Below are 11324 nucleotides of genomic sequence, written 5' to 3'. Positions count from 1 at the left end.
TTAGTTTTAGTAATGTTGAGTCTGAGGTGCCTGAGGAACTTCTTTCTCTGAATCTCTAGGAATTGTGCCACCACCACACTGTTCCTCCTACCCCTTTTCTCTTTTCTTTCCTGTTTTGAATCACTCCCACAAGCCATGAATGCTCCCTGCTTCTCAGCGTGCTGGGGCATCATGCCAGCAGGCCCCACATTCCTGAAGAAGGGACTGGGTCCAGACCTGGAGGGCTGGCTGGCTGTGGCCACCCGAGGGGGCGGCTCCCTGACAGGAAGGAAGGCTGGCCTGTGGAGGGGGCGGCTCCCTGACAGGAAGGAAGGCTGGCCTGGTGGTTGGGCACAGAGTGGAGCTTCCACTGCTGCAGCAGGTGCCCGGAGCCAGCTGCTCCAACCCCTCAGGCTCAGATCAACAGGATGGGACAGCCCAGGCGGAAGGAAGCCTACAGGAAGGGACACCTCTGCAGACAGAGTGGAGGCATGGGGTGGAGGGGAGATAGGAAGAGCTGCCTGGGCTGCTGAGCTGGCGCCCCTCCAGCTGATTCAGGAGAGGCAGTGACAGGAGGCCATTCAATCCCCAGCCCTGGTCAGCTGTATTATTACTGCTGTTGTTGGCTACCCTGGGCCTCAGATACCAGAAGGAACCTGGAAGATGTTCATGGATTTGCCGGTTTCTAAAATAACTCCCTTTCTATGCTCATTCTCTGGTTATTGGGAAAGAAAGGTCACTTGCATTAGCTTTTCAGTTACACGGAGAGGTGAGACAGCTTGAGGGAGGGGCAGTGATTTTTTGCCACGTGTTCAGCCTGTCCAAAGGAGATAAAATCTCTAGTTTGCTTTAAGCCGGGTTATCACTGCCCAAGTCTCCCAACAACAGCTGCTGTGAACGGGCACGCAACGGCCAAAAGAGGGCAAATCGGGAACGAAAGCAGAGTCACCCGCTCCAAATCTGAGGCCCTGGCTCTCCTCGGACCAGCCCAGGGGGTGGGAGAAGAGGGCGGGTGGCGCTTTAGAGGGGGCGGTGTGTCTTTGACCAGGTGGGCATCCCCGCAGCATCCCCAGTAACCTGGCTCCCCAGTAATCGGGCGGGCGCCCGGCGACCCCAAGAGACCCCTCCCCACAAGCAGTTTCCAGGCAGGGCGTTTCCGGAGGCCCTGGCCCGGGTGGGGGTGGGGCCCACCTTTGAAACAGCTTGTAAAGACTGCAATTTAAACTTTACATTGAGCTCAAAACTCGATTCCGCAACCAAGCGTCGGCGCCACAGAAGGATAAAAACTCGGGTTTACAGCCCGTCATCACCCCATTGGTCCAGTTCTCAAGGCTTCCTGCAGTCCCCACACCTTTCTCTCGGCTGCCTAGAGAAAGGATGGGCGGGGAGGGCAGGGGCGGGCACTGCTGCCTACAACGCAGAAGGGGAGGGCGAGCCCGCGCCCGTGGCCCGGGCGTGGGCGGGGGGCGCAGGAGCAGGTGTCGGCTCAGTGACAGGGTTCCCTTCCCTGCCCTCCCCGCCTCGGTGCTCCCCACAGCTCAGCGAGGCAAAACCCAGCAAATGCTCGAGAAATGCAGCTCAGTCGGTCAGCGGGCTCCGCTTTCTTGCCAGACGCCTAAGAGGACGGCGCTTCCAAATGCAAATCTCTTGGCTCCGGCGCCTTGGCTAGCAGCCGCCGCCTCCCCCGCCCGGCTGCCCGGCGTCCCGCCCACCCCGCGGCGGGCCGAGATGGGGCCCAGAGCAGAGGGGACGGGGCGGAGCGGGCATCCCTCCCCACCTCCCACGTGGGGTCGGCCCTCCGCAGTGCCTGGGCGCGCCGCCGCCGCGCCTCCGGGCTAGGCCCCCGCCCGCGGCACCGCCCCCTAGGCCGGGGCGGAGGACGGCAGGGGAGGGTGGGCGAAGGGTGGAGGGTGGGCGAGGGGTGGGGGGTGTCACTGAGTCAGGTGGCGGCGGGAGTTCCCTCGGGCAGGGTCGAGGGAACACGCTGCCGGTGATTGTGTACACGCTCCACTGACACAAGCTTCACGCTGCCGGGCAGCCGCTGATCACGCGTGGCCCCGGGAGCCCATTGGCCGGCGCCTCACACACCTTTGTCGCTGATTGGCCGGCCGCAGGCTCCGCCCCACCCCCGCCCGCGGCGCGGGGCAGGCGGAGAGGCTACCTGAATGGGGAGGGGGCAGACGGCGCGGAGCGCGGCGGCGGCGGGAGCGGCGTCGAGTGTCTCCGGGCGTCCGTCTGTGGCCAAGCAGCCAAGCGGCATAGCAGCCAGTCAGCTCGCCGCCGGCGGCCAGGCAGCCAACCATGCTCAACTTCGGCGCTTCTCTCCAGCAGGCTGCGGTAAGTCACCTGGGGATGCCCCTGTCCTTCCCTTCCGCGCTGCGTCTGAGGGGCCAGCCGGGGCACCAACCCTGAGCCCTTGACATCAGCAGCGCCTGAGGACCGGGGCTGCAGCGGAGTCGTGGGGGAGGAAGGGGCTTTCTGCCTGCACACTGGGCATTGGTGAGGGCGTGTGTGTCATGGAGTGGGTCAGGACAGGCGGATTGGGATCTACAGACGAAGGGACAGGGGTCTTGCTCAAGGTGTAACGGGGAGGGGAAGGGGCAGCTCCATTGGGACACTTGAGGCAGGTGAGGGGGAGGATGGCTGTAGGGGCACTTAGAGTGAGGAGGGGGCTGCTGCCCTGGCAGCGAGGACAGGGGAAGGTGTGGAAGGGGAGTGTGTGTGTGTGTGTGTGGGGGGGGGGTAACAAGGGGGCTACCCTGCACCTGGCACCCGGGAGAGATGCCGCCGTCTGGATCAGGAATGCGACCCCGGGCGGGAGGGAGCTGCTTACTGGCATTTGAGGGGCGGGGTGTCCACAGGACAGGAGAGGGGGCTGTCCCTCTCGGGGGTCTGAGCGGAGGCTTGTGGTACTGGGGCTGCTCAGCAGACAGCCGGGGGCTGGGGGAGGGGGCGCCCGGCGTGGGCGCGGAGGAGTGGCACGTGGGCCCCGGACCGCGCAGGGGGGACGAGGAGGTGCGCCCCCAGACGTCGGCAGGGGACTTCCCACTCCCCGCGGGAGCAAGTGGCCGCCTTTTGAGGACCCCCTGGGAGGGGGGTAGGGAGGGAGCTGCCTTGGGGATGGGAGGGTGGAAAGCAGGAGCCAGCAGGGGGGGGGGGGATGTGGGCGGGGGGAGCCGGGGCCGCGAGACGCGGGGGCCGCGTGTCGAGGCGGGAGCCGCGGGCCGTGGGGCCGCGCGTCTGGAGCCGGAGCTTGTGGGGGCTGCACGTCTGGGAACCTGTGGAGACTCGGCGGGCGGGGATGGAGCTGCCGGAAACCGCGGGGAGGGGGCGCAGCGTCTGCGGGAAAGACGGGGTGGTCTGAGGTCCCGCGGGCGGCGTGGGCGGGAAGCGCCGAGGGCTCGGCCGGATCCCCGGGGGCTGCGGCCGGGAGGAGGGCGGGGGCCGGGTTTCCGCGGGGACCCGGCTCCTCCTCCGGCAGCTGAGGCGGAGGCCCGGGGGTGGGCCGGGAGCGGGTGCGCCCAGGGAGCTTCTCGTCCCCGAGTGACCCAGCCCCGGCCTCCGCCAGGGGCGGCAGCGAGGCCCAGCCCCGCTGTCGGTTCCTAAGGGAACGGCGGCTCTCCGGGAGTGGGGAGGGGCGGGCGCTCCCGGAGTCGGCGCCCGCGGCCCCGCCCCTCCCCGCGGGCTCGGGCGCGCACTGCCGGGCGGTTGGCGGCGGTGCCCGCGGCCCCTCCCCCGGGCCGGCGCGAGGGCGGGGGCCCGCGGGCTCAGGAAGTAGGTGAAAGGTGACGGCGCGGCAATTCCCAGTTCACGTTTCCTGCGCCGCCCCGAGCAGCCGCTGATCACGCTTTGTTCACATGCCTCGCCCCCTCCTCCCCCGCGCCCCCCGCCCTTCGCGGTCCAGCCAATCCGGGCCCGAGCCGCCGGGCAGGCTGGCCAATGGCGGGGGCAGGGGCGCGGGGACGTGCGAGCGGCGAGGAATGTTCCCAGTGACTCACCCGCGAGCCTCATTGAGGTTAGGGCGGCCCCATCCGTCTGTCCCCGCCAGCGAGGATCTCCCCCGCCGTCCGCCCCCGCCCCTCGTCTGCCTCCCCCGCCCGCGCCTCCACCCGCTCTTCCCTTTCCTGCCTCGCGCCCCACTCCCTTTCCTCCCCTCCCCGCTTCTCTTCCTGCCCTTCGCAGCTCACACTCCCCTTCCCTGCTTGCCCGCCTTTTCTCTTTTTTCTTTCTTTGCATTGGCGTCTTGAGGCTTTTACACATACAAGAGTTGTCCGTTGCAGCTTACATAAAGGGGCGCGCGATTATGCAATAGCGTTATTAGTGAAGTTTATAAAGAGCAGGGGTTCCTTTTCTAAGGATTTCAACACGAAGAGTGTATGCATTTTTTAAAACAAGCATTGAGAATAATACCTTGCAGCGTAAAGAATGCTTTTAGGTATTTTTACACGATGTCTGTTTAGACCAAAAGAGTGGGATCACATTAATGAAAAATGGGAGGTCGTGGGTAGTACCATTTTTTTTAAAAAGTGCAGTGTAAGGAACTTTAATATGAAGCATTAAACACTTGATGGAGCTGTACAAATAAATGCCAAGCATGTGCTGTCATTCTTGTCATCAGTTATTTTAAAAATTAAAATATGTTCGATTGGACTATTGCAGATTCATTACAGTCAGGTTTTTGCAAATTCTGGGTAGAAGATTAAATTTTATGATTGGCCATTTTTTAGTAGTGGTGCATTAGCTGGTCATAGTTGTGCATAGCAAACCATTGTGTTAAATAGATCTAGTGAATAGGAACACAAACATGAAGAACCTGAAGTTTCAATAAAGCTTTGGGATTTTTTCACATATTTCACTTTATCTCTGTTTACCAGAGATAATCAAACTATGAAAGATTTCAAATAACCTAATGTAGTAATTTTAAAGAGACAGGATTTCTATGCTGTTGATTTTATGCTAAAGCGGAAAGTGACTTACCAAAGGTCAGACCCGTATCATCAGGCCAGAGCTCTGTCCACTACACTTTGCCTTTTTAAGAAAATTGTGGGGGTTTTTTTTCCCTATTAGGAACTGGTATCTCAAAAGTCCTCATGCCACATCTGTAGTATTGAAAAAAGAACTTTTTTTTTTTTAAAGATTTTATTTATTTGACAGAGAGAGACACAGCGAGAGAGGGAACACAAGCAGGGGGAGCGAGAGAGGGAGAAGCAGGCCTCCTGCTGAGCAGGGAGCCTGATGGGATGCGGGGCTCAATCCCAGGACCCTGGGATCATGACCTGAGCCGAAGGCAGACGCTTAACGACTGAGCCACCCAGGCGCCCCGAAAAAAGAACTTTTGTGGAGCATTCCCTTAGCTATTTTGTCTGACCCCAGTTGCAAATGGCTATTCTGGAGAGAATATGAAATTTCTAAATCAAGTTCTTCTCTTTTTTGAATCATATATGCATTGTTTGCTTTTAGCTTTGGTCTCCTTAATGGTGATAAGGTGCTCCTTTCTCCCTTGCAAGGGTATCAGTCTTCAACCCTAAGTGTGAAAGAATGAGGAGGATTTTATTGATTTTACCATTACCATTAGTTGGAGTGAGAGAAAAATTATTTCAGAAACTTGGAAAGTTGTGCGAATTGTAAAGAAAAAAAGTTCTGTGTTACTCTGTGTGTTATTTGTATGACAAAAATGTGCTTATCATTTGATTTTTTAGGAGGACAGGATGGAAATGATTTCTGAAAGATCAAAAGAGAGTGTGTATTCATGGAACAAAACTGCAGAAAAGAGTGATTTTGAGGCTGTAGAAGCACTTATGTCAATGAGCTGCAGTTGGAAGTCTGATTTTAAGAAATATATTGAAAACAGACCTGTTACTCCAGTATCTGATATGTCCGAGGAAGAGAATCTACTCCCGGGTACACCCGATTTTCATACGATCCCAGCATTTGTAAGTATTATTGTTTTTCTTTCTTTTTTTTTTTTAAGATTTTATTTATTTATTTATTTGAGAGAGAGAATGAGATAGAGAGAGAGCATGAGAGGGGGGAGGGTCAGAGGGAGAAGCAGGCTCCCTGCTGAGCAGGGAGCCTGATGCAGGACTCGATTCAGGGACTCCAGGATCATGACCTGAGCCGGAGGCAGTCGCTTAACCAACTGAGCCACCCAGGTGCCCAGTATTATTGTTTTTAAGATGAGAATGCAGATGACAGAATTTTTTAAAATTTACATAATGAACTTAAGTTCTCATGCCCGTTTCCTGTATATTTTTCTTTTCTAGTGTTTGACTCCACCTTACAGTCCTTCTGACTTTGAACCCTCTCAAGTGTCAAATTTGATGGCATCAGCGCCATCTACTGGACACTTCAAGTCATTCTCAGATACTGCCAAGCCTCACATCGTTGCCCCTTTCAGAGACGAAGATAAGAGCCCAGTACCTGGCCCCAAACTCCCCAAGGCTCAGGCCACAAGTGTGATCCGTCATACAGCTGATGCCCAGCTGTGTAACCACCGATCTTGCCCAGTGAAAGCAGCCAGCATTCTCAATTATCAGGACAATTCTTTTCGAAGAAGAACCCACGTAAATGTTGAGGCTGCAAGAAAAAACATACCCTGCGCAGCTGTGTCCCCAAACAGATCCAAGTGTGAGGGAAACACAGCGGCAGATGTTGATGAGAAAGCAAGTCCTGCACTTTACGACTTTTCTGTGCCTTCCTCGGAAACCGTCATCTGTAGACCTCAGCCAGCCCCTGTGTCCCCACAACAGAAGTCAGTGTTGGTCTCTCCACCTACAGTATCAGCAGGGGGAGTGCCACCTATGCCAGTCATCTGTCAGATGGTTCCCCTCCCTGCAAACAACCCTGTCGTGACAACCGTCGTTCCTAGTACTCCACCCAGTCAGCCACCAGCTGTCTGCCCGCCTGTTGTGTTCATGGGCACTCAGGTGCCCAAAGGCGCCGTCATGTTTGTCGTACCCCAGCCCGTTGTTCAGAACCCAAAGCCTCCAGTGGTGAGCCCAAATGGCACCAGACTCTCTCCTATTGCCCCTGCTCCAGGGTTTTCCCCTTCCGCAGCAAAAGTCACTCCTCAGATTGACTCCTCCAGGATAAGAAGTCACATCTGTAGCCATCCAGGATGTGGCAAGACATACTTTAAAAGCTCTCATCTGAAGGCCCACATGAGAACACACACAGGTACCAACCATTTATTTGTGTCTTAGAAGTGTAGATGAATATTTTTAGGCCATGATCACAAATATAAACCAAGCATGTTACAGAAGAACTTGCTCTATTAGCCAGTTCAGTGGCTGATATTACCAGTACAAGTTCCTGCAAAAGATTTCATCAAGGTGTTTTTGTCTTAATTTCTCAAATGATTAAGTGTCTGAGTAGTTACTTTAGTAAAGTATCTCTAAAGCCTTTGTACCATAGTTGAAGTCAGAAACCCTTTTTGTTTTCGGCTTTTTATAAAAGGAAGATTCCTATAAATGCGACAGAGTGAAAGTTGAAAATAGAGCAGTATACGTATTCGCTTAACAGTTGATTCATTTAGTAGCTTTTATTTTGAAAAGATTCTCTTAAGATATTTTAACATGTATATCTTTAGATATAATTAGATACGTAATTTCCAGTGATTTGGTAAATGCATAGTAACGATGATCTGAATTTCTTTGTCTCAGGAGAAAAGCCTTTTAGCTGTAGCTGGAAAGGCTGTGAAAGGAGGTTTGCCCGTTCTGATGAACTGTCCAGACACCGGCGAACCCACACAGGGGAAAAGAAATTTGCTTGCCCCATGTGTGACCGACGATTCATGAGGAGTGACCATTTGACCAAGCATGCCCGGCGCCATCTGTCAGCCAAGAAGCTACCAAACTGGCAGATGGAAGTGAGCAAGTTAAACGACATTGCCTTACCTCCAACCCCTGCCCCCACACAGTGACCGCTCAGAAGGGGAGAATCAGAAGTAACTTTGGTCACAGCCACGAGCCAGCGGTGATATCAAAATGCTTCCACTGCAAGTCTGTGGCCCTCCAGCGTGGGCCGAGAGCAGAAGCCCTACAGCCTGAGGAGGAGGCTCAGCCTGAGTTAGAGGACAAGAAGTGCTGCGGCCACAGGCAGGTCACAGAGTGGCAGGATTCATTTCTTATCACATAAGAGAGATGAGAAAGCTTTTATTCCTTTAAATATTTTTTGAAGGTTTCAGATGAGGTCAACACAGGTAGCACAGATTTTGAATTTGTGTGCACAATTTATTACTTCATTTTCACCATTTATACTTGAGACCAACTTTTCAGTGTGATTCTTCTAAAGCACTGGTTTCAAGAGTAGAGAGACTGGAAATAAACATTACGGTACAGAGATGGAGATGGAAAATCGATTTGTATTATTACAAATATTGGCATCTTTTCCTAGTTACCTTGTTTACTATTCCTAGTCTTTCCAGTCAACTTCGTGGATGTAGTTGTTAAATATATCTAGAACTAGCATTTTTATACTTGCTAACATTTGGAATTAAGCAGCTGTATATTGCTAAAGAGGACCCAAAGAATTGGAATCCTCAATAATTTAATTGCTTTGAAGTATAGCTACAGTTTTTTTGCATTTCTGTTTTGAAAGTTTAACAGATGACTATATCTAGGCATTTTATTATGCTTTGAACTTTAGTTTGCCTGCAATTTCTTGTGTAGATTTGAAAATTGTATACCAATGTGTTTTCTGTAGACTCTAAGATACATTGCACTTTGTTTAGAAAAGAAATTTGAAAATAAAAATATATATTGTAAAGAAGGGATACCAAGAATTTTAGATAACTCCTTGAAAAAGATGGCTTATGTCATCAGTTAAAGTACCCTTATATTATGAGGATGTAATGTGTGCTTTATTGAATTAGAAAGTTAGTGACCTTTATTCACATGGACAGATGTTGTCCTGTTAATTTATAAGGAGTTTTGGGGGGGGTTGGGGGGGGGAGGTGGAACTGGGTGAGTAGAAGTTGGTTAAAACATTCACTTTTGTTAACAGTATTTCTATTACATTCTGTTGTATAGTGGATGATATACAGAATGGTAAAACAAAAGTAAATGGTTTAAAATATATAGTGAAAAATGGCACTATCTTCCCATTTAACATTTTTCTCTTGGGTATTGATTTCTGACATCAAAACTTGGACCCTTGGAAAACAAGAATTTTCTTTTAATAAAAAAAACTTTGTGATTTACAATTTGCACAATATTTCTTTTGTTGTACTTTATATCTTGTTTACAATAAAGAATTTCCTTTGGTATATTTACTTGGTTGATTGCATTTGTTGAAAACCATCCTCAGTCTAACCATGACAGCGATCACTTATGGTACTATCCAGAGACTTAGTATCTGAATTTCTCTAGGAGCTTCATTCAAATTTAGAACTGTAAGAGTGTATTCTTAATAGGAATCAATTTATAGAGAGTATACAGAGCGAGGCCTGGTATCCACATATTCATTGAGATAATTTGCAAGCCTGCCCAGTCTAAGAAACCAACACATTTTAAACATTCTTTTACATTTTGATGATTTGGAATTGAAGTATAGCTTTGGCTCTCAGCAAAACCTTAAGTAGCCTTAAGTTAAAGGGCATACCACAGTGAATAATTACAAGCAATGAGACTGCTGCAGCAAATGAAAAGGAGCCTGACCTGTTAAATAGAGCGTAAATTACTCACCTCTAGAAGTTAGATTAGCTCAGGCCATTAAGTGAAACATTAAATGCAATAAACATACTGGTACCTAAGCTGCATGAAAGGTAATACACCTGGGAGGAGAAACACTTGCTAGTCACTTGTCAGTGGAACTAGGAGCTATAAATGCTACTTGGTGTATTGAGTATAATTCTGGAGATTGCTATTTTAGTTGGCTCTGAAACTACTGCTTGTCATGAGAGAACATCTTCTGCAGTGTCCAACTTAACCATTGACCTGAAGGAAGTCTGGCTTACTGTTGAACACCCATGGTAAGGGGCAATGTAATGTACTCACTTGGCACCAGTTATAAGACAAGCATCTCGGGTTATCTGTGCACCTGTTGCTATTTATTTCTTGGAAACTTACCACCACCCAAGTACAACACAGCTGCTGGGGAGGGGCCTTGCTGTTCTGCATCTTCTATGCTGGGAACCTGGACCATCCTGACTCAGTTCCTCATGATGGTAGGTCTTCAGAAGTGGGAGTACAGGAAGGTAGCTGACCGAGTACCCACCCCCTTGTAGTGGCATGGCCAGCGGAAATGTGCCACCATTGCTGTATTCCCAGTCCTAGTTGGCATCGGAGACTTTTCCTTAGAAATTTTATAAATCAAATTTTAACAGAGTAATGTATTTGAGTTTTATGTTCATGCAGGCTCTGATCTTGATGCAAAAGTTCCCCCAAACAAGAACATTTGGGTTGTGTAATGATAATGTGTTAGTGTAGCTTTAGCACTAGTTTTGGTGGTTTCCTCCCTGACATATAAGTTGGACTGTATGAAATTGCTGATACTCAAGCTGTTTTAACACTTAATTCTTTTTAGATAATTTTAGACTTAGAGCTGCAAAAATAGAGTTCCCATTTACCTTTTATCCAGCTTTCGCTTGTAACATCTTACATGGTAAATAGAACATTTATCAAAGCTAATAAGTTAACCTTGGTACAATACTATTAACTAAAGTATAGAACTTGTTTGGGTTTCACTAGTTTTTCTACCAGTGTCTTTTTTTCTATTAGAGGACCTACCTAATGCAGGATCTCAAACGTTTACTTGTCCTAGCCAGTTTTCTCCAATCTGTGGTCATTCTGTCTTCTCTCGTCTCTCTTGAATAGGACTTGTCAGTTATTTTGTAGAATGACCCTCAGTTTGGGTTTGTGTGATTTTTTTTTTTTTTTGTGACTAGATTGAGATGATGTGTTAATTGGGAAGATACCACAGAGTGATGTCTTCAGTGCGTCATATCAAGAAATACATGGTATCTGTATTCTTGGTGATGTTAACCCTGATCACTTAGCTAAGTGATGTCCAAAGTTTTCCACTGTAACCTATTTTTCTCTTTATGATTATTGACTATTGGAGAGAGATACTTTAAGACGAATAACCTGTTTCCGCTTATACCTTTGCCCACTCAGTATGCTTAAATAGATCTTGCTTATGGCAGTTATTACTGTGATAGGCCAATAGCAATTTCCTATTTCCTTCATTATTTACTAATAGGAATTCTGCGGGAAAGAGTTGTTGCTTCTCCCCCATTTACTTATGTATTCAGTTATTTATGTCACTATGGAATTAGGGATATTTATTTCATTCTTCAAGTTATAATACAGTACTTATTTTGTGATCAATTGTTCCAACTTTGGCCT

At 49.9% G+C, this 11324-nt stretch overlaps 1 protein-coding gene across 2 annotated transcripts; it reads left to right on the top strand.

Annotated features, from left to right (window-relative positions):
- Positions 1 to 2150: 2150 nt before the first annotated feature.
- Positions 2151 to 9252, top strand: KLF10 (Kruppel like factor 10). Of its 2 annotated transcripts, none has more exons than XM_021688283.2 (4): positions 2151 to 2316; positions 5679 to 5912; positions 6243 to 7155; positions 7641 to 9252. In XM_021688283.2, exons 1-4 carry the CDS (start codon positions 2281 to 2283, stop codon positions 7898 to 7900), a joined length of 1443 nt encoding a protein of 480 aa, XP_021543958.2. In that variant the 5' UTR covers positions 2151 to 2280; the 3' UTR covers positions 7901 to 9252. The 2 variants fall into 2 exon arrangements, with proteins under 2 accessions (XP_021543958.2, XP_044770207.1); XM_044914272.1 differs by lacking the exon at positions 2151 to 2316 and adding an exon at positions 4458 to 4476.
- Positions 9253 to 11324: the final 2072 nt, after the last annotated feature.

This window comes from Neomonachus schauinslandi, chromosome 4 (genome assembly GCF_002201575.2).
Source record: "Neomonachus schauinslandi chromosome 4, ASM220157v2, whole genome shotgun sequence".
NCBI lineage: Eukaryota > Metazoa > Chordata > Mammalia > Carnivora > Phocidae > Neomonachus > Neomonachus schauinslandi.
Note: the sequence above shows the minus strand (reverse complement) of the source record. Positions and strands in the feature narration are given on the sequence as shown.